The 24054-nt window shown below is 45.8% G+C and overlaps 1 protein-coding gene across 1 annotated transcript in view; it reads left to right on the top strand.

Annotated features, from left to right (window-relative positions):
* The first annotated feature begins 266 nt into the window (after positions 1-266).
* Positions 267-24054, top strand: part of HEATR6 (HEAT repeat containing 6) — a 41345-nt gene continuing 17557 nt past the window's right edge. The window contains exons 1-11 of the mRNA XM_069971493.1: positions 267-632; positions 2364-2471; positions 4950-5090; positions 7847-7962; positions 10656-10770; positions 14887-14988; positions 15689-15826; positions 17578-17855; positions 21237-21414; positions 21527-21733; positions 22100-22199. Of these exons, the coding sequence (XP_069827594.1) occupies positions 363-632; positions 2364-2471; positions 4950-5090; positions 7847-7962; positions 10656-10770; positions 14887-14988; positions 15689-15826; positions 17578-17855; positions 21237-21414; positions 21527-21733; positions 22100-22199 (1753 nt within the window). The 5' untranslated portion in view covers positions 267-362. The remainder of the gene's footprint in view (positions 633-2363; positions 2472-4949; positions 5091-7846; positions 7963-10655; positions 10771-14886; positions 14989-15688; positions 15827-17577; positions 17856-21236; positions 21415-21526; positions 21734-22099; positions 22200-24054) is intronic.

Here is a 24054-nt window from a genome sequence, read left to right as displayed (position 1 = left end):
TACAGTGAGAGCTTCAAAGGAGAGGATACATTCTAGTGTTTTCACTACTGAAGATGCTAGAATGTATCCTCTACAGTGAGAAACTCAAAGGAGAGGATACATTCTAGGCTCTACCGTATAGAGAGCCGATACTTCAGCTGCTGTACAGCCGGTAGGGAGAGACGATACCTCAGCTGCTGTACAGTAAGGGCACTAGGACCCTGCAGGGCACCGTGTATATAGCCCTGTCACTGTTACCACACATATCCTGTCAGTCAGTAACCTCCTCCGCCCGCGCACAATGATGACGTTACGTGACGTGAACTCCGGCGTTCCCGGAAGTGACTGTTGGTTGCTACAGCAAACAACCCTCTGTGGGAAACATGGCGTCTTATGAAGGTGTAGGGAACTCGTCCGGGATGCCGCATGGCAGACGGGCACCGGCTGCTTCACAGCACTTGTCCTCCTTATCCATGAGCACTTTGGGTACCTATCCTCAGCCGGATCCTGTGCAGGACTTCCACCGACACCTGAACAAGCTGTACAGCCTGCAGCCATCGGACACTGAGGGGTTCCGCACTGAGATCAACCTGCTGCTGGACCAGCTCATCTCCCAGGATTACAGCCAGGGCGGCCTGGGCATCCGGGAGGAGGTATATATATATATATATATATATATATATATATATATATATATATATATATATATATACACATACTCTGCATGGTGCCGGCTGAAGCTCTCCCTCAGCCTGCTGTGTATACCATAGGAATGAATGAGCATGATGTTAGCATTGCCTCAGTAACCTGTGGCCGCTGTGATAAGTATACCCCATGGCCGCCGTCTGATGGCAGGGGCATTGTAACGCTGCGCCCCTCTGATGGTGAGGGGAGGGGCGTAACGCTGCGCCCCTCTGATGGTGAGAGGGGGGGCGTAACGCTGCGCCCCTCTGATGGTGAGGGGGGGGGCGTAACGCTGCGCCCCTCTGATGGTGAGGGGGGCTCTTGCTTTGCTATCAGCAGCAAAATTTGACATCTGATGCACAGCCAGGACCCTTCCTCATCTGCCAGGATCAAGAACTCAACTGCGGCATCTGTGGAATTAGACATGCGAATTGTAGCCTGTGCATTAGATTTCACATTTTGCTGCTGATAGCGAAGCAACAGTGTTACGATGTCCCTGCCATCAGACGGAGGCCACGGGGCACACTTATCACAGAAAGATGCACCATGACCACATTGACACCCATTCAATGCAGTGTTGCAATGCGGCATTGCGATCTTGTCGTGCGACCAAAGAATTCTTGTCCTGTACCTTCTCTTCCCCATATGATACTCCTTGCTTTCAACTGAGTGTGTAACATATATTATAATCACTTCATGGAGCCAAATGTCTCTTGTTTGTCTGTTGTGCAGCAATATGGAAGAGCAGGGGAGACATCTCACAGACATTCAGGAGACAACCAGCCGTGTGTTTTTATATATCTGTCTGCGTTTCCATAATGTAGAAAAATGCTTTTAGGGATCATTTACACATCTGTACAATTCCGTCCGTACACGGACGGTGTTCTGCAGACTTTACCTGAGAGCTCCCAGCATCAGGATTAGGTATAATGTTGGTAGCTCCGATACTGTTTGAACATTCTCGCTTGTGTGCTGACGCACGGCTGTGTCTGTACACTAGCGCAAACTTTCAAACAGTATCGGAGCTCCCGACATCATAATTAATCATGATGCTGGGAGCTCGCAGGACGATGTCTGTGTACAGACAGAATTCTACAGATATGCTGCACTGTATACAATAGAATAAAAGATTTTTCTACATTCCGGAAGCACAGACCCATTTATGAAAGCTCCCTTGACATATAAATATGGTGTAAGAAGCCTTTCCCAGCCCTGTAACAGTACATCCCTCTAATGGCGGGGGCACCGTAACAGTCATTGATTGTCATTAGATGCAGTGTTAGGACATTGTGATCTTCATGTCATGCGACCAAAGTAGCCGCAGCCTTGTCCTGTACCTCCACTCCCTATGTGATTAGGAATTATCAAAATATAGACAAAATTTAGTCCTTGTTCCCAGTTTATGGGCTCCAAACTGAGTGTGTAACATAGTTATTCCCTTCATGGAGTTATAGCTAAGACTCCTTTGGCAGTGGCTCATTCCCTTTTCCCTATGGATAATTGGCCTTCATTCCTGCTCTACGTCATAGACTGTCCCTCAACCTTCCCAGACAAATAAATTGCTGAACTAAATGATATATCATATAAACATAATAATATAATATAAACATAATCCAGTATACAATTCCTGCTAGGACTGTATCATTTTGGTTTATAATATGTATGCTTGGTTATTCTCTTGTATGTTCTTATTTCTCTAGGAGGTTTGTGCCTTACTGGTTCAAGCTTGTCGCCTTGTTCAGCTGAACCAAGAACACCTTGTCAGTAAAGTTTGTCAGCTCATACATTATCTGCTCAACAGACTTCAGGTAGGAAACCTATTGAGTATTTTTAGGTTTTTTTTTTTTAGACTATTGGAAAAATAATAACTAGAGATGAGCAAATTTACTGTACAAATGCAGTGAATCGCTTCGTTAGCTCGGCATTCTGCTCGGCAAACTTTTCCCAGGACTGGATCCAGCTTTTCCAGGCACCCAGGGCAGAGCGGCAGCTGGCTGATAAACAAATTACCGAGCTAACGAGTCAATTTGCTTTGTTTGTACTGTAAATTCACTCATCTTTGATAATAATACAAAGATAGACACAAAGTAGACACGGCAGGTCTGCCTTATGGTGCATTTACACAGAAATATTTATCTGACAGATTTTGGAAGCCAAAGCCAGGAATGGATTTAAAAAGAGGATAAATCTCAATCTTTCCATTTATGACCTGGTCCCTGTTTAGTCTGTTCCTGGCTTTGGCTTCCAAAATCTGTCAGATAAATCTTTCTGTGTAAACGCACCATTATTATTCTATGCCTTTGATGCCACAGCTAAGGGTACTATTACACGGAACGATAATCGGCCGATTATCGTTCCGTGTACTAAAGACAACGATCAGCCGATGATCGTTGTCATCGGCTGATCGTTGATATAAGTTCAGAGCTATAATCGTCAGGCGCCGACCGTGCACCACTACGTGTAATAGCGGTGCGCGGCCGACGCTGACGATTAGCAAAGAAGAATACATACCTAATCCATGGTCCAGGGTTCCTCTTCCTCAGAGCTTCTTACCGGGTCCCGTGCGCTCCGGCTTCTCAGCGCCGCAGCCAGTGATTGGCCGAGCAGCCTGTCAGCAGAGACAAGCCGCTGTGAAGCTGAAGTGCGCGGACCCGGGGAGAAGTTAAGAAGAAGAGGAACCCTGGACCATGGATTAGGTATGTATACAGTTTAAACAAAGGCTGCAAGGACATCGGTAACTATGTCCCTGCAGCCCTTGTTTAACGATTATCGGGCCGTGTAATAGGCCAAGTAAACGAGCAACGATCTAGCAGATCGCTGCTCGTTTACAGGTATTATCGGGCCCCCATCGGCCCGTGTAATACCACCCTAAGGGTCCTTTATACACTGAAATGATGATTTACCAGCAGCAGTTGTTGAGGGTGAATAGCTGCATGTGCAATCGCTCACCTGTTTGTGCGTCCAGTTACAGGGAGATGTGCTGCTAACAATGATTTATATATACTGGCATAAGATTTGTGATCAGTCGGCAAATAAGTATTTTCTCATTAGTCATCTGATCTCTGGCCTGTTAACGAACGTTCATGTGGCTGATAATTCCCCCAGTGTAACACGGCTTCTACCAAGGATTTCTGTTTAATTCTATGTGAAATTATAAAGAAATGAAACTGGCATGCTGCATTGGATTTCATATTTATAGTGGTGTTCTCCTATGTAAATATTACTGTGTTATTATTGTCCGCATATGAATCGTATATGTATTGTACTCACTGCCTAAAAAAGTACAACATGTAAGGTTAGTAGGCTCACCTGATCCTGACCACTCCTAGGTTCTCCGAAACCCCAGAACAAGGCAGTAGTAAAATGCAGCTTCTTTATTATTCAAGATAACCGTGCAGAGAACAAATAAACGCAACAGGTTGACGTGTTTCGAACATGGTGCCTTGTTCACAACCTCTAAGGTTAGAGGTTGTGAACAAGGCACCGTAGCCGAAACGCATCAACCTCTTGCATTCATCTGTTCTCTGCACCATTGTCTTAATAAAGAAGCTGGATTTTACTACATCCTGGGAACTGGACTTTTGGAAGTAAAGATGTGATTTAAAAAAATAAATATTACTGTGTTCAACATGACCCGAAAGTCGATGCATGAAGGCTGTTATAATAGTCCTGTGCTAGTTTCCGTGTGCTTGTGAACCCAGAACATAGCCTGGGATAGGGATTGCGGGACGAGGACCCCATAAGAAAGTGTTCAGAACCTGACCGATCAGGAAAGCGAGATCGCTCCTCTACCCGCCCCATAGACTTTTATTGGAAGTCCATCTAGGTCAGAGGTCAGTGACAGAGCTGGGAGCGATCACGCTGTGCATGGAATTTTTTCGGCTCGTTTTTCTGATTGTTTGCCATCAGAACACTCAAACCTTGACCAATCTAGACTTTTAACTTGTCTTCCTGACATCAAAAGGTTTTTATTATGACAGCGCCCATTTAGCTGTTTATATGGGAATGATTTAACAGTTACTAAGGTAAACAATGTTTCTGGATTAGCAGATGTAGAGATACAGCTAGCCGCATTTAGCCCTTGTGGGTCAGGGTAATTATTATCTTGTAAAGTTGTGTTATGCAGAACATGCCTAATAAATAAAAGATGGCGAGGCGGCCGTCGGCTGCTCCCGCTAACATGAATAATTTACCTCTTGACTATTTTATGAGGTGCATAATGATGTCTTTTATCAGGAGCTGTTTGATCCAGCGTAACCTTTGATGCTTTTTGCCTTTGGTGACAGGTGATTGTCGATGAAAAGAATTTGGATTTTCTTCTTGTGTTTTCTATTTCTGCCTTGAAACAATGCAGCTCGTGGACACACGTGGAGATTCTGCATGCGCTGGCAGCATTAGTGTACACCAATGGGCACAAATGCCAGAAGGTAAGTTGTCTACGATGTGTTTTCCTTATCTGGCTTTCTAATGTGTTTATAACATAGCATTATTTTATAATAATTTATTTTTGTATATATTCTAGTGTGATTTTTGCATGGTATGATGGTTTGCATATACTGTATGTAGCCAATATTCCTTTAGCTGTTAAAGAAGAAGTCCGGCCACGTTTCGTTTTTCAGGTATGATTGCCACTCTAGGACCCCCGCTAGCCTTCGGCATATCCACCAGAGCCGACAACATGACCCAGTTGATGGGCAGCCCGCTCAGCCATCGGTGACTGGGGCGGTTTGCTGCTCCAGTCACTGATTGGCTGAAGGGGCTGTCCATCAGCCAGGATGGACATTTTCCCCCAAGTCGTGACATCATCATGACTCGAAGAGGGAATCCTTCTGGCGGGGGTCCCTGAGCTTGTCAAGCACAGCAACGTGGGCATGGGGAGAGTTGTGCAATACTTGATTGTTATTCTCTCCCCTGCCCTTGCTTCCTGCAGAATTGTATTGAGGGATACATGATCCCTGGGTCACATGCTGCAATGTTATGTTACTACTTAAAACTGAAAATGTTGGTCCCCTCAAAAACAATCTGGGTGTAATAATGGAGAGAGATGAGGAAAAGGCCAATCTAATATGTACATTCTTCTCTACTGTATTCACAGAGGTGAATGCCATAACAGATGACATGACTAGGGATAATGTAAATCCTCTTTTAAATTTCACCTGCCTAACACAACAAAAGGTGCTTCATCACCGTCCCGGTAACCATGAATTGAACAGCTCCTTTAGAATCAATGGAGCCACGTCATGGAGGTACGGGGGTTTCCTCCCACTGGGGGCGGGCCGGCCCGCCTCCAGTGCTTCACCCCCGTCCTGGTAACCATGAATTGAACGGTGCCGTACGGGGGAACCGGGCCGCGGTTCAAAAAAGGAATGCGGCTTTCCTGTGCTGGCGCCGTTCGACTCGTGAGATTTTAAAGAGAGTGTACCTAATGGTACATTCTCTTTAAAAACTTTTAAAATCCATAAGTCACTGGACCCAGAAGGCATCCATCCTAGAGTTTTGCAGAAATTAAGTACTGTGTTAGACAGACCCTTATCCTGATATTTAAAGATTCTATAATGACAGGGACTGTTCCACAGGACTGGCGCATAGCTAATGTGCTACCGATATTGAAGAAGGGGTCAAAGAGTGATCCTGGGAAACTATAGGTCTGTAAGTCTAACATCTATAGTGGGCAAAGTATTTGAGGGGTTTGTAAGAGATGCTTTACTGGAGTATCTTAATGAACATAATCTTATAACGCAGCGCCAGCATGGATTTATGAGGGATCGGTCCTGTCAGACTAATCTGATCGGCTTCTATGAGGAGGTCAGTTATAGACTGGGCCTGGGGAAGGCTGTGGATGTTGTGTATCTGAACTTTTCAAAGGCATTCGATACTGTGCTGCATAAAAGGTTCGTCTCTAAAATTAGGATGCTTTCACTAGGGGAAAACATGTGCAAATGGGTAAGTAACTGGCTGAGTGATAGAAAACAGAGGGTGGTCATTGATGCAACATGTTACTAGTTGGGTACCGCAGGGGTCAGTGTTCGGTCCACTTTTTAATATTTTTTATTAATGATTTTGTAGAGGGGCTACAGAGTAGAATCTCCATTTTTGCAGATGTTACTATACTGGGTAAAGTAATCAGCACAGAGGAGGATAATATCATATTACAGAGGGATTTGGAGAAGCTAGAGACTTGGGCAGACAAAATGGCAAATGAAGTTTAACGTAGATAAATGTAAGGGCATTTGGGCCATAGAAATAAAAAGTACAATTATGTGCTAAGTGTTATGTTAACACTGGGTAAAACTACTTCCGAAAAGGACCTGGGGGTATTGGTGGACAGTAGACTCAGCTTTAGTGATCAGTGCCAGGCAGCAGCTTCCATGGCTAATAAAATAATGGGATGCATCAAAAAAGGCATAGATGCTAAAGATGAGAACATAGTTTTGCCTCTTTATTAATCACTGGTCAGACCACACATGGAATATTGTGTACAGTTCTGGGCACCAGTAGGACACAGCTAAACTAGAGCGGGTGCAGGGTAGGGCGACAAAGGTCATTAAGGGAATGGGTGGGTTATCAAGACAGGCTATCAAGCTTGGGGTTATTTACTCTAGAAAAAAGACGTCTTGGGGGCGATCTGATTACAATGTACAATTATATGAAAGGACAGTACAGAGATCTTTGTAGTGATCTTTTTACTCCTAGGTCTGTAACCATGACAAGGGGGCATTGTCTACACCTACAGAGAAGAAGATTTCATCATCCGCATCGACACGGATTCTTTACTGTACGAGCAGTGACTGTGGAGCTCTTTACCACATGATGCTGTCATGGCTAATTTATTCAATAAGTTCAAGGGATGCATTGATGCTTTTCTTGAACAATATAATATTACAAGTTATGGGCATTAGATTTCCGGTGATACGTTGATCCAGGGATTATTCTGATTGCCACTGGAGTCGGGAAGGAATTTCTCCCTGTGATGGGGCAATTGTTATCTGCCTCATAGGGGTTTTCGTCTTCCCCTGGATCAACACAGTAGGGTTTCCCTAGGTTGAACCTGATGGACTCTTGTTGTCTTTCAACCTTACTAACTGTTACTATGTTCCTGTTTTGCTCCAGTGTGCTTTTAGAAGTGTTTTATTTTTTTTATTTAAACATTATTATTATTATTATTATATTTTTTTTAATCCAGTATCTTCCAGATTTGTTGGGGCCAAGTGGAATACTGGTACAGTTAAGTGATCCTGCCAAGTCAGATCCTGAGTTATTGAGAGCAGCCGTTCATAGCATGGCCAACCTGTGTCTCTGGTAAGCCATGTTTTTATTGTCTATGGAAAATAAACACTTTTAAATAATCGATAACCAATCAAGTAACAGTTGTTAATTTTACAGCATGATGCTATGTTCGTATCTGGACTGCTAATTTCCATTGTTCTGTTCTGTCACATGACAAAACACCAGTGCCCGTCAATGGACCCCACTGACTATAATGGGTTCTGTGGGATTTTTAGCACCGGAAGCCATATGAATGAAATCTGCAGTGAAACCCCAACACGGTTGTGTCCTTAGCCTTACATGTCAAAAATTGACACAAACCCCACCAAATATTGTACTCTTTTAGCTAAGACTTTAGATACTAACTAATTATGCTTTAATAGTCTCTTTGATTTGTTTAGAAAGATTTGGGAAGTATTAGGGCTGTATTACATGTCCTGAGCTGTAAACCAGCACTGATATACTAGATCGCCGCTTGCTTAGAGCCTATTACATGTCTCAGTAATGGTGTCGCCAGGGTTGCAGGAACGTTGCTGGATTGTTTGTGCAAACTTTTTTTTTAATTCACTATCGGTCAAGACATGTAATAATACAGATACAGGGGATCGAGTTATGACTTACAAGTGTTAAAGTGTTATTCCAGTTAGGTAAAATACATGCTGAATCATTCCCCCTCCTAGTGGTAGTGATTTCTGACAGCCGTAAAAAGAGTCACCAGTGCAGCCAGGTGGTAAGGAAAGCAAATGGTATTCTGGGCTGTATATAAAACTGTATGCTGGGCTGTATAGCTAGAGGCATAACCAATAGGAAGAGTGAGATTGTTATCCCGCTGTATAGAGCTCTAGTGACACCAAATCGACAAAATAGAATCTGTATAGTCCGGAGGAAAGAAGAGAAAGGGGGCACATGATTGAAACCTTTTAAAGGGGTTATCTAGTGCTAAAAAAATACATGTTTAATCCAGTTATTAAACATGTATTTTATCTGACCGCATAACCTCTTCAATGCTATGTGCAGACTACGTATTGGACCGGCTGGTCTCTGAAAAGATCATCCCTGCATTACCGTCCAGACTATCTTTGCAGCCGCAGAGTTCTGATGCGGGCGCATCCGTGCGTGCCTGCATCAGAACTCCCCACAGCACACTATGGAGCAAGCGGCCGGAGCCGCTTGCTCCACAGTGTTATGAAAAATAAGCGAGAGAAAGCTGGACACTATAATACAGCGCACACCACTATGATCAAATATAAACTCATAAAGTGCATAAGAATAGAATGGCTGGCAAAATACAAAAAAAGAGATCTATAAATACAATGCAATATACCATATAAAGAGTCCAAAGTGCTGTAGTGCAGACGTGCAAATAAATCATATAATCATTGTAAACACTAATATGAACCTCTAACATAACAAAAAGTGCCCAACCATATATGCCACATGGAGTAAATTACATGGGAGCAGATGCCCTGGTACAGACCCAACGCGTGTCGTCACACACAGTGACTTCGTCAGGGGCTCCACAGTGTGCACTGACATGGTTTTCTGTGGCCGCTATTCAATGAATAGCGGTCGCAGGAAACTGACATGTCAGTTGTTTGTGGCACTGCTAGGGATCCCGGCCAGAGCGTATACAATGTGTATACACTCTGGCCGGGATCCCATAGAAGGCAAAGTAACATATATTCTCGTAATAATCATGGCCGTTGTACAACAGCTGTGGTTTTACAAAAATATACGTTGTGTGAACATAGCCTAATATTGTACAAAACTCGTCATGTTACTTTACAAGACTAGTTGTAGAAATATATTGTATCCTGTTGGAGGGGGGGGGGGATAACAGTGGGGCAATGATAACATAAAACATGTCAAGAACATTTTACAAACCAATTCTGAATAACCAGCTGCCAGTTTCTATAGTACAACAATTGGTGTCTAGCTATGCAACGGAAATGGATCTTAGATTAATTGTGTCTTCTGGAGGGGTAGGATAGGACGAGTCAGGGCCAGATAAGTCACAGCATAGGGACCATGGGGACTGTATATTTATAAACTTGTGTCTTGCCTTTAACTCCCAGTGGGAAAGTCTGAACATCTGGTAACTCCCAAGAGTCCAAGGAGGGGATATTGGCTGAAAGCCAAAGGGTTAATAAGCTGGCGGCTGAAAGCATGTGTCTGAATAGGATCGCTTGTGGGTCTTTTAGATCTTTCGGGAACAATGATAATTGTGTTACTTTTTTCTCATAATTTTTCTCATTTTTCTCGTAATTTCAAGAAAGGGGGGTCAGTCAGCAGGTGGGGTATTATTAACTTTTTATGCAGGGCAGCTTATTAGGTGATCCGCGAACAAACAAGCAAAATCAATTTGGCGGATAAGTCCTCTGTAAGTCCCAGAAGATGATTTGGACTCACGGAATCCCAATATAATGCTAAAGAAACACTGACGTTTGTTGCTTTAGATTTGTACATGTGATAATAGTTATAAAGTGTATTGTGTTCAGCCTCTGATACTTCTGTGCGCAAAAGTGGGTTGTCATGGAAACTTCCCAGGCATCTACAAACGCATGAGCTGTATTCTAACTTAATGGGGTCCGCGCTCGGAACTCACTGACACCCGGGACATTTCCACAGCAACCCAAACTTCAGTCTACAGCTGCGTCTGCACATCAAAGATTCCAAGGCTGAATCTGTGATTATAATCCGCTTTTTTTGTTTTTCTTCCCCCATAGTGTACCAGGAGAACCTTACTTGGAAGAACCATACCGAATGACCTGTTTTAAAATTTTTCTTGCTGTCCTCCAAGCTTCAAGATGTAATGTGGTGGATGAAATATCAGTATGCACTGTAAGTTAAAAATAAATTAATCTAAATAAAATATCTTTTTTTTTTTTTTTTTTTTTTAATTTTTAAAAATTGTTTTTGGACGATTCTCGATTTAAATCTCGAATTTTTTTTTTTTTTGCTAAATAAACAGGACATTTTTCTCCCTGCAGCATCAGATACTATTTTATTAACATTTGAGACAACTGTATTGCTTCCCAGTGTAACAGTGCTCCACCTGTGCCCCCATGTAGTAGACAAGCCCCCTCTGTGTCCCATATAAGTAGTTTTCCCAAATGTGTGCCCTATGTACTTTGTGCCCCCATATAGTATAGGAGATCTTGTATGTGCCTCCATCTAGGTAGGGTGTAATAGTGTAGGGTATAGTGGATAAGGGGTGTCGTATTACAGGTAAAGATGAGGGGTGTGGTAGTAGTACAGGTATAGATGATGGGTGTAGTAATACAGGAATAGATTAGGGGGACTGGGGCAGCTAAGGGTGACTGAGGGGGACTGAGGCAGACTAGGGGTCACTGAGGGGGTATGGGGCAGACTGGGGGTGACTGAGGGGGGAATGGGGGGAACTGAGTGGGTATGGGGCAGACTGGGAATAACTGAGTGGGTATGGGGCAGACTGGGGGTGTCTGAGAGGGTATGGGGCAGACTGCAGGGTATGGGGCAGACTGCAGGGTATGGGGCAGACTGCAGGGTATGGGGCAGACTGCAGGGTATGGGGCAGACTGCAGGGTATGGGGCAGACTGCAGGGTATGGGGCAGACTGGGGGTGACTGAGGGGGGTATGGGGGGGACTAAAGGTATGGGGCAGACTGGGAATAACTGAGTGGGTATGGGGCAGACTGGGAATAACTGAGTGGGTATGGGGCAGACTGGGGGTGTCTGAGAGGGTATGGGGCAGACTGCAGGGTATGGGGCAGACTGCAGGGTATGGGGCAGACTGCAGGGTATGGGGCAGACTGCAGGGTATGGGGCAGATTGCAGGGTATGGGGCAGACTGCAGGGTATGGGGCAGACTGCAGGGTATGGGGCAGACTGCAGGGTATGGGGCGGACTGCAGGGTATGGGGCGGACTGCAGGGTATGGGGCGGACTGCAGGGTATGGGGCGGACTGCAGGGTATGGGGCGGACTGCAGGGTATGGGGCGGACTGAGGAGGTATGGGGCGGACTGAGGAGGTATGGGGCGGACTGAGGAGGTATGGGGCGGACTGAGGAGGTATGGGGCGGACTGAGGAGGTATGGGGCGGACTGAGGAGGTATGGGGCGGACTGAGGGGGTATGGGGCGGACTGAGGGGGTATGGGGCGGACTGAGGGGGTATGGGGCGGACTGAGGGGGTATGGGGCGGACTGAGGGGGTATGGGGCGGACTGAGGGGGTATGGGGCGGACTGAGGGGGTATGGGGCGGACTGAGGGGGTATGGGGCGGACTGAGGGGGTATGGGGCGGACTGAGGGGGTATGGGGCGGACTGAGGGGGTATGGGGCGGACTGAGGGGGTATGGGGCGGACTGAGGGGGTATGGGGCGGACTGAGGAGGTATGGGGCGGACTGAGGGGGTATGGGGCGGACTGAGGGGGTATGGGGCGGACTGAGGGGGTATGGGGCGGACTGAGGGGGTATGGGGCGGACTGAGGGGGTATGGGGCGGACTGAGGGGGTATGGGGCGGACTGAGGGGGTATGGGGCGGACTGAGGGGGTATGGGGCGGACTGAGGGGGTATGGGGCGGACTGAGGGGGTATGGGGCGGACTGAGGGGGTATGGGGCGGACTGAGGGGGTATGGGGCGGACTGAGGGGGTATGGGGCGGACTGAGGGGGTATGGGGCGGACTGAGGGGGTATGGGGCGGACTGAGGGGGTGTGGGGCGGACTGAGGGGGTATGGGGCGGACTGAGGGGGTATGGGGCGGACTGAGGGGGTATGGGGCGGACTGAGGGGGTATGGGGCGGACTGAGGGGGTATGGGGCGGACTGAGGGGGTATGGGGCGGACTGAGGGGGTATGGGGCGGACTGAGGGGGTATGGGGCGGACTGAGGGGGTATGGGGCGGACTGGGGGTGACTGGGGGGGGTATTGGGCGGGCTGAGGGGGACTAAGGCAGGTGCGGCAAAGTGTCGGGTCCGGTGAGGTGCAGGGCCGGCAGTCAGGAGAGATGTGGTACCGGCGGCTCCAGCCTCTCCACAGAGCCACACTGACCTGCGTCCGGTTCCCTTCCTGTCACGCGTGCAGGTCCCCGGTCTGAGGAGGAGGCGGCACGGACTGCAGCAGAAGGAGATAGCGTCGCTACGGGTCCTGGAGCTGTACAGCGGGCCGCGGCTCTGTGGAGAGGCTGGAGCCGCCGGTACCACATCTCTCCTGACTGCTGGCCCTGCACCTCACCGCGCCCCCCTGACACTCTCTGGACCTGACACTTTACCGCGCCGCCCATCCCTTCACCGCTCCGCCCGCAGTAATTTTTTGTGAAAATCGAATTAACGATTTTCACAAAAAATCTAATCGATTCTAACTTTCTGATCGAATTAATCGAATTAATTCGATTAATCGCCCAGCCCTAGTGTGAACCCAGCCTTAACGTTCATACCAGCAAAATGCCAAGAACTTAAGTGGAATCTGTCACTATGTTTATGTGGCCTTAAATGAGGGCAGCATAAACTAGTGACAGAAATGCTGAACAGATTGGTGTATTCCCTACATTATTCTGTTCTCCTAATATGCAGAAAATGGAATTCATGATTCACCCCGACCCCCCCCCCCCCCCATCCGACTGCTGATTGACAGGTAACTGCCTATACACAGCATGGATGGATAACTGCCAATCAGCAGCTGGTGGCTTGAGTTTGCTGGAGCTCATGAATATCCAGGACTAGTGAGCTCCTGCACATATCGCGTGACCAATAGTGATTGCAGCATTTAGGTGTCCTGGTATGGCTATTTACCAGACATTACATTCCTAAAGCTGTTAAGCGGAGCATTACCAGGAGCTGTTATATGTGCACCTCTATGTTGGTTTGCTCTAGGAAACATTACTGGGTAGTGAGGAGGAGTGCTGGGATCTACATTCTATTTGCCAGCTCTTTTTTTTTTGTTGAGATTTTTACATGATAAATTTTTTCCTATGTAGTGAGCGTTCAGATTGACCTCCCATGTACTGAACTGCAGTTCTTCTTTATGCTTAGGAGTCGATCTGCTAGATTGGTGCTCGCTTACAGAGTCTTATCACACGGCTCTATAATCAGGCAGCCCTAACTGAATGCGAACCTACCTGGTATATGCCTATATATCCTAAGATAATAAGAAAGGAAATAACATAAGGGCAGACTAGATGGAGCGGGGTGGAGGGGCTTTTTCTGCCAACAGTCTATTACACAGGGAGATATCTGACGGATTTAGCAGATAAATGTAATAGAGCCTTAAGGGTATATTCACACGGACGGGCTCGCAACGAGATTCTCGCTGCGAGCCCGGCCGGTCCTGGCAGTTCCCATACACTACATACTTGCTGCGGTCTAAACGACCGCAGCGAGTATGTAATTATACCGCCCTTAACCCCTTCTGCTCCTGCCCGGCTCCCCCGCTGTAAACATACTTTACCTGTCCTTGCTGCACGGGTCCGGCGTCCTGCTCTCCTGTCCGGCCAATCAGTGTGCTGCCCAGCCGCAGCCACTGATTGGCCGGGCGGGAAAGCAGGACGCCGGACCCGTGCAGCAAGGAGAGAGGTAATATATGCTTACAGCGGGGGAGTCGGGCAGGAGCAGAAGGGGTTAAGGGCGGTATAATTACATACTCGCTGCGGTCGTTTAGACCGCAGCAAGTATGTAGTGTATGGGAACTGCCAGGACCTGCCGGGCTCGCAGCGAGAATCTCGCTGCGAGCCCGCCCGTGTGAATATACCCTAATAGTGAGTTACTTACCTCTTTCCTGGCTTCAGTAATGTCCTCTACCAGTCTATATACTAGTAATAGAGTTCAGATGAGTGCAGATAGGACTGTGTGTCTGTGCCCACATACACCATGAGTCAGTCCCGTTTACATGTATCTGTATAGTTGTCCTCTTGTGTGTGTCTCTTTACTGTATCGTGTATTCATTTTTTTTATATTATCTGCCTTCTTTCTTGATCTCTCTTTCAGTTGTTACAGAACGCTTTAAAGGGGATCCAGTCAATTCTGAACGGTAGCAAAATGGTCTTAATGGAATCTGATCAGCTTGGCTCGCTGCTTGCCGTGTTAAAGGTATTCAATTTAATGGTTGTCTATTATAACTATAGATTGGGTGTTGCGGGTGCCTCCTTGCACTTAGTACTGTGTTTTTTTATTGACACGTTTCATCCCACTTGGTGTGAACCATTACATTCCCAAAATTGCTGATTTATAATAAAAGTCCCAGGGAGTATGCCTGTTTTCTGTGTATGAGAGTATCAGTTGCCTCAGTCTGCACATGGTACGCTCAGGTGCCTTAGTTCTTGGATAATGGGTGTACTTAGACCTGCCTGACTTTGCTGATAATATGAACATGTGCCCCAATCTCTTGACTTGTGTCCTCTCTTAAATATTCCAGCTTCTTTCTTTTGACTATCATCACTGCTATATATACGAATATATAAAATAAAGCCAAAGACCACCTGATACATCACCCCTCACTTAGGTACTAGAGATACTTAGAAAGTGGACTTATAATAAAGTTACTGATGTTATCCAGTGCTACCTCCTCAGACTGAAGTAGTAAATGTTATGAGATCTGGAGGTAGCAGAAAACGTACAAGAGAGTGTGCAAAAAAGTATGAGGAAAAGTAAGACATTGTGAGTGTGAAAATGTACACCAGATGACTGCTGTCTACAAAGGGACTAGGTTTCTGTGGGGGTCATCCTTGTCATTACTTATATTGCATAGCCCTAGTCAAGCTAAGTAACTTTCCTTTATAATTTATTGCAGAAATATATGTTTCATGGACTTCCCGGACTCAATATAGAAATGCCATCAGTTCTGTATCCGTTACCTTTGCCTCAGTATGATGGAAGATCACCCATAAAATCAGAGCAAAGTGAATCCGCTTCAGTTCGACCAACTTGGGTAACATACACATAAACATTGTAAAATTGCTTGTCGTACATGTTTCTTCCTTTTAGGAGTGTGACGTGGACCTGAGCTCAGGACGATAGACAGTAAACCTGCCTAAAGTATGTATTTATTAGGCTCTTTAAAGGGGAACAACAGTAAAAAAAAAAATAGTTTTAAAATTAACTGGTGTCAAAGTTGTATAGATTTGTAATTTAACTTCTATGTAAAAATCTCCAATACTTATCAGCTGCTGTATGTCCTGCAGGAAGTGGTGGAGTCTTTCTAGTCTGGCAAGGTGGTCTGTCAGAACTTGAACATTCAGCATTTGACTCCTAGTGGCTAGAGAAGATGGTGGATGCAGCCCTAGGGAGTCCTGGAACACATGAATACCACCATAAGCAGCCACTGGTAATCAAATGCCTAGAGTTCAAATGCTCTCATCTCTATTTGAGAATACAGGGCTCAGCTTACAGCAGGGAGTCTATAGGTCCTGTCCCTGCACTCTGTATACTAATAAAACAGACTCGCAGTGATGTGCTGAAGCCTCAGCCATTATCGTGCACGGTCCTGACACATGATAGGTATAGAGCTTGGTTTAGCTTACAGCATGTCAGGAAGCGGTGGTAGCTGCCCACTTCTGCAGCATGGCAATGTCTTATTGATGCTTCATCCCCGAACAAAAAATATAAAAAGGCCGACAGCTTTACACAAGGTAACGTTGGCTTTTTTGCCCTATTTGTCAGCTCACGGCATGCGAATGGGTTGACAGACCTTTTAAGCATTCAAAAAGTGCCCAACAGAGCCGTGCCACCAAGAAATGCTGCAAAATTGCATGTTACAGCTGTATGAATGGGGTGTTATTGAAGATAATGGCACAAAGGAAAAGCTGTTGGTTATTGGCAAATATAAATCATAACTATAGCATATGTACACTGTATTGTGATTATATTAACCCTATTTACACGAAACTGCAAAAAATTTATGTAGTATTGAAACATGTCTTGAGAGGAAGCTGAAACTAGCACTAAATACACTGAGTAACCATAGCTACACATCCTCTACAACCATATCCCCCCTTTACAACAATGGCTGGCTTTACATCCCCCCCCCCTTTACAACAATGGCTGGCTTTACATCCCCCCCCCCCCACCTTGCAGCCATGGCTATACATTCTCCCCCTACAACAGTGTCTATACACCCTTTACGACAATGGCTACAGCCCCCCCCCCCACACACACACACACACATACACATAGAGCTTTGGCTATACATCCCCCCCATCCTCTATAACCATGGCTATACACGCCCCTATCACCCATTGCCATGGCTATACATCCCCTTTCCCCTAGAGCCATGGCTATACATCCCCCTATCCTCTATAACTATGGCTATACACACCCCTATCCCCCATAACCATGGCTATACATCCCCCTATCCCCTATAACCATGGCTATACACGCCCCTATCCCCCATTGCCATGGCTATACACGCCCCTATCCCCCATTGCCATGGCTATACATCCCCTTCCCTCTAGAGCCATGGCTATACATCCCCCCTATCCTTTATAACCATGGCTATACACGCCCCTATCCCCCATCGCCATGGCTATACATCCCCTTTGTAAAATTACAACAAGAAATCATTTAAGAGCCATGTTACTATTGAAAGAAAATAATAATGAAAGGGGGGGGGGACATTTTGCTGTAGAACACCACATATTCTAATATATATAATTTTTATTATTATTATTTTTTTCAATGCAGAACAGAAAGAAGAAATCTAGAGGTAAACAGAAGAAAGGCCAGCATGGAGAAGAGAAAAAGGATGAGACTGAGAACGAATTGGTGGATGGTCTTGTACCTGCTCTGGACAGAATAGCAATGTCTGCAGGTGATGCAAATGTCTACCTTGGTCCCCAGAAATCACCGATGAAAACTATTGGCAAAGATCCTGTAGCGTCACAGTCTTCAAGATTTAAGAAGTTATACAGCAGTGACTCTGAATATTCCGATGCAGAAGGAGGTCTGCAGAGTAAAATAAGGTATATGACACATCATGGGGATGAACAGAAACATAGGAAGGACTATCAAGTATTACAGATCAGCGCTCACTTACAGAGCTTATTATGTGGCTCAGTTGTGCATCAAGGGAGATAGATATATTCGTTAGTGATGTCCATGCAGCCCTTGCTTTATATAGAAAATAATAAATATTTACTTACCTGTCCAGGCTCCCTGGTGTCCTCCTGGCCTTTCCCTACTCAACCCAGCTGCCAGTGAAGCTTCTAAAGTTGTGTCTCAGTGATTGGTCGTCACTTAGCTAACCAGTGGCCGAGAAAGGACAGCGCCATGGCCTGTCACTTCATAGACAGCTTCAGAAGCTTTAGTGGCAGCGAACCGGGAACAGGCAGGACACAGAGGAGCCTTGGCAGGTAAGTAATAACTTTATTATAGCTAGCTGAAAAGACAGTCACTAGTCCATGGCACTGTCCCTTCTTTCATTTATTGGCTGAGCAGGCTGTCACTGCTGACAAGAGTTTGCTGTCCCTGAAGTTGTGGCAGAAGCGTTTAGCAGGGGTACCTGAGACAAGGGGAGGGAGTGTGGTGAGTTATGAATAAGATGTTTATGTTGTACGGAAGGGCAGCAATCTAGCAAATGATTTCCATCACTGAGGTGCCCCTTTAATCCTGTCACTCACCCTCTACACTTAAAAGAAATCTGTTCTATATCTGCAATTCTTAGCTGTGAAATGGATTGACCTGTTTGGTGTAAATAAAAGGACACTGGTATGATTAAATGATTGCGTATAGTGAATGATTGCGTATAGTGGATTTCTTGTGCCTTTCATTGGGGGACACCTGGACACAGCACCAGTGAGTAAAGGCGGCCTGCACTAGGAGGCGACACTAGATAGAAGAAGTGACTCCGCCTGACAGACTATACCCCTCCTACAGACACCAAGCTAACTCTGTTTTAGTCTAGAGTCAGTAGGAGGTAGACACAAATGCCCATACAGTAAAACGCCCACCCATTCTGTGCACCTTCCCGCTGGTGCATTCTGCAATTATTGGGCTACACCTACAGCCCCCTCTTCCTGTGTGGGCGTGTCTTTTATCCCCCTTTCCCTTTTCTGTACCTCCCTGGGACAGGTAGGCTCGCCCAGTGGGTGACATTTCTCTCCTCCACTTCCTCTGTGCCAGCCCTATTCACCATGTCTGGTTACCGGGATGTTCCGATCCTTTTGAAGCCCTGGTGTGGCGATGTCCTCCTAAGGATGCTCCCTCTTGCAGGAAACCCTCCTTTAAGACCAGGCTTTCCTGTCATCCTGGCAGCCCCATTCCTGCCCTTTCGCCCCATGCCATGCTCTTCACCCTATGTCTTCTTCCTGAAGCTCCTTTCCTCTCTCTGGTCTCTCCCTTAAAGAGGATGTACCACCAGGTACATCCTCTTTAATCTGAACCCACGGATCGAACGGCGCCGTCACGGGGAAGCCAGTGCCGCGGTCTGTTTTTTAGACCACGGCCCGGTTCCCGTGCACGGCGCCGTTCTATGAACCGGACGGTGCTCAAGCACTGGAGGTCGGCCGGCCCGCCCCCAGTGGGAGGGAATTCCGTCATACACGGGAGGGAATTCCCTCCCACTGGGGGCGGGCCGGCCTACCTCCAGTGTTTGAGCACCAGCCGGTAACCATGCATAGAACGGCGCCGTACCCAGGAATCGGGCCGCGGACCGAAAATTGGACCACGGCATCGGCTTCCCCGTGACGGCGCTGTTCGATCCGTGGGTTCAGATTAAAGAGGATGTACCTGGTGGTACATCCTCTTTAAGTGGGGTTGGTCTGTTCTCCTTGAAGGATATGTGGTATGCCCATGTGGCCAGTGTATGGGTTCAAGAGGTGGTGTCCTCAGTGTACAAGATCGAGTTTGTGTCCATTCCGTCACCTCGCTGCTTTCCATCAAATCTCCTGCACTCCTCCACTTTTTCAGGCGCTTCAAAATCTCCTCAATGGTGGTCCCAGTCCTCCCCCTTCCAAACAGTTTCAGGGATTCTACTCCAACCTGTTCAGTACCTAAAAAGGACTGTTCTGTCCGCCCCATTCTGGATCTGAAGCATATATGTTCACAGCACACTACATGACATGTATATACGATATAGACTAATGTGCAATGTGCATTGACATCTATATGGGTCTTTCCATGTAGTGTGTTGTGAACATATGATATGATATGGTGCAAACATGTTTAACTTCAAATTGTCACTGTTGTTATAACTTTCAAAATCTAAATCAACAGTAGATGTGATATAAAGAAAGTTTGCAATTTACATTCATTCATTTATTCATTTTTTTTTTTTTTCTTCTCATGCTGTAAAACAAAGCTGAACTTACCAGAAATCCAGGTCCAGTCTCCTGAAGGCAGATTTTCTCACTTGTGCTGGTTGAAAAAAACAGACTAAACACAGGAATTCCGGCCAGTACAGAGAGTCACGACATAATATGTCTGTCATTTACACGACTGCCTTCTCTCTGAGCGCTCAGATGGCCCTGGATACACAGGACTTCCTGTTTTCTGACTGTTTTTCTCAAGAAACAGGAGAGAGTTAGAAAACAGGAAGTGCCAGGTTAACCATGAAAAGCTACTTTCTCAAGTGCTGGGTCATTTGTGGTTCTCCTAATATGCAGGAGAATAGGATTCTTTCCACACCCTCACCCTCCAGCTGCTGATTTGACTGACTATACACAGCATGGATAGATAACCGCCAATCAGCAGCTCGAGTTTTTTTTACTTCTCATAAATATCCAGGACTACTAAGGGCACACACACAATGGAGGGCACTACTTAGTGTCCATGTTATTTAGGAGAATATCTCTGAATCAGCTGCACAGAACAGTGTGATACATCATACTGTTCAGCTTCTTTGTCACTATTTTATGCTAAATAGGACACCATAAACCTGCTGGTAGAGTCTCTTAAAGGAGAAGTCCGGTGAAAATTTTATTAAAGTATTGTATGCCCCCCCTTGATTACTACTGCATCAAGGCTTCACTTCCTGGATAAAATGGTGATGTCACTACCCGACTTCCAGAGCTGTGCGGGCAGTCTCTGATGGAGAGGATGATGGCAGGGGGACACTGAGCATCCCTCTGCCATCATTCTCTACAGCAGCCACAGCCCGCACAGCTCTGGGAGTCGGGTCGTGACATCACCATATTATCCAGGAAATGAGCCTTGATGCAGGGAGAAAAGCACTTTATGTGCATTTCCCGTACTAAGCGTATATTTGTGATTTGTATAACTTTTAGGGGGCAAGACAAAAAATTTTTTGCCGGACTTCTCCTTTAAATGAGTATATGCAAAATAAATGATGGTCCCTTTCTGTGTTCTAGCTTTATGTAATGTGTCCATATTTTTCCCTTTTTAAGGTCATTTCAAGCTAAAGTAAGGCAAGGAGCATTGTCCTGCTTTTTGTCTACAATAAAATCTATTGAAAAGAAAGTTCTTTATGGCTATTGGTCAGCGTTTGTTCCAGATATGCCAGGAATAGGAAGTCCGCAGTCTGTGTCTTTGATGACCATTGTGCTTAAAGATTATTCACCCAAGGTATTTAGTCGTGTTGTGTCTGGAGCATTATAGGAAGGAACAATAAATGAAACTGCTCCTCTTGGTTGTCTGTGAGGTTAATTATAATGTCATTATTTATTCCCTCTTTTAGACCCGCGCTTGTGCTCTTCAAGTCCTGTCTGCTATACTCGATGGATCCAAACAGTTCCTTTCAGTCGCTGATGATGCAAATGATCATAAAAGAGCCTTCACTCCTTTTTCTGTCACACTTGCTTCAAGTATTCGGGAGCTGCACAGGTGCCTGCTGCTCGCGGTGGTTGCCGAGTCCTCATCACAAACTTTAACACAAATAATTAAGGTAATGTTCATGCTGGAAGTACTACAATGTCAAATACATGAACACATTCTGTACTCTCCATAGAGGTAGTTCACCAAACAGTTTTTGTTCTTTTACGTCGACTGGTGCCAGAGATTTGTAATTTACTTCTATTAACAAATCTCCAGTCTTCCTGCAGGGCATACAGAAGCTGATAAGTACTGGAGGACAGGACATTTTATTTTTTTGAAAGAAACATTTTTTTGGGTGAACTACCCCTTTAAAGGACAGGACAAGCATTCTTTTGTGAAGATATATCCTGAGAAATGGGGCTTTGGTAAAAAAAAAAACCTTTTAAATGTTAGTGTGCATAATATGTGACGTTTATTACCCTTTATTTCTTGGCAGTGCCTTGCAACTTTGGTGTCTAATGCACCATATCATCGGTTGAAAGCTGGCCTTCTCACTAGAGTTTGGAACCATATCAAACCTTATATTCGTAATAAAGGTTTGTGCATCTTTTTAGCCTATGATATTCAAATAGCATTTTTTTTTTTTAAAATAAATTTTATTCAATTTTCAGAATTTTGATTTACATACAAACTGACAAACACCCCATCTCTCGAAACAAATGGAGAGAGGGAAAGAACCAACAGTGAAATGTAACATATTCAAGATACAGGCAGTAATACATGGTGAGGAGACAGAGGTATCCGACATGTCACAGAATAACACAAAGCAACTTAATTTAATACACATTCGTGTCTATGTGCGATACTCTTCCAAATCTTGACCACATCACCCTTAGTTCGACAGCCTCCCCCTCCCCCCTTGCTTCCCCTGTCCCATCACCCACCTTGCTCCTGAAGCACAAGGACATCTGAGGAGACCCATTGTGACCAGGTCTTCCCTGAAGTGACTGCTAAATACGCAGGCACCCCAGAGTTCCTGCCAGATCATGCTGACAATACCACTCAGTAAGTCTGAAGGGGTACATTATGTCATGTATCTCCTGAGCTGTGTGATGGGATTCCAGAAAGGAGCGCCAGCGATCAAAAAACCCCTTAATCCCTGAATGCTTGTGCCTTTCAGCATAGACTCTATCTATGCCGAAGAGTCGTTTTAGCTGGGATATTACCACGGGGACATCTGGAGTCTTACCTGAAAGCCACTCCTGGAACAAACACCTCAATGCTACGTGTATGACTATATGTACTATGTCAGGTATCTTTACCACAGTGTCTTCCTCCGGGGGTCGTAACTGATGGAAAAGAAAGGCCTGGGGGGAGTGTGATATCTCTATCTCCCAGTGTGAGTGGACATAGGCAGCTATAGCCCTCCAGTATGTTTGGGTGTGCGTACAGCTCCACACCCCGTGCCACAGGTTAGTGAGGGGTTGGTCACATTTTGGGCAGGCTGTGATTCTATCAGGAAATTGCGGAGAGGGGAGTATGTTAAAACCGTAGAGTGCATTATGTGCCAATTTGAAATAAGTTTCTCTCCATCTTTCATTTATTATACATTTTCTGACCTTTTGCCACCCTTGCAAGATTTGTTCCTGGATTAGTTGGTCAGACGTCCACCTAACCCAGGATGGGAACAGGGCTGCCTTGTCAATTTTTAGGAAAGAATCTCTAAGGGCATTATACAATACCGAGATGGAAGTTGTTCCAGGAGCGGCTCCCATGATACCATCCAGAGTATGGTTTTGGGCCTCTTCCCCCAAGTTCCGCAATCTGGTAGAGCAGAAGGCATACACCTGCTGAACATAGAGGAAGTGAGACCGAGGAAGATCAAATTTGGACAAGATTTCTGATGGGGTAAACCATTGCCTATTCACAGGGTTAATCAAATGGCCCGCCTGGGTGACTCCCCTGGCCATCCACTGCACCGCCCATCCTGGAGAGCTTCCCCAAGGAGGTTCTGGATGTCCGAAGAGAGGCATCCTTTTGGACAAGAGAAAAGGAAGTTTAAATATCTTTCGTATCTCCCTCCATGCCATCACTGTATCTCTCAGAATGGTAAAGCTCTTAAGTTGCGTCGGCATTCGGGAGTGGGAGGTATGGAGAAGTGCTACCGGGTTCCACGGCTGAAGGAGCGCTGACTCTAGAGGGAAGTTAGAATGGTATGAGGACCCATGTAACCAGTCAATAACGTGACGGAGAAGACAAACTATATTATATCCCCTAACATTTGGGAAGTTGAGTCCCCCATCCAATTTGCCCAGGGCTAGTTTCTGGAAGGCTATTCTTGGGCGCTTACCCGCCCATATGAATTTAGTGAAAGACTGGCGAAGTTTATTTATGTCAGTGTGCTTTATAAGCAGGGGTAGAGTTTGAAGTGGGTACAACAACCGTGCAAAA

The sequence above is a fragment of the Dendropsophus ebraccatus genome, chromosome 5 (assembly GCF_027789765.1).
Source record: "Dendropsophus ebraccatus isolate aDenEbr1 chromosome 5, aDenEbr1.pat, whole genome shotgun sequence".
In the NCBI taxonomy this organism is placed as follows: domain Eukaryota; kingdom Metazoa; phylum Chordata; class Amphibia; order Anura; family Hylidae; genus Dendropsophus; species Dendropsophus ebraccatus.
This window is presented reverse-complemented; position numbering and strand designations above follow the sequence as displayed.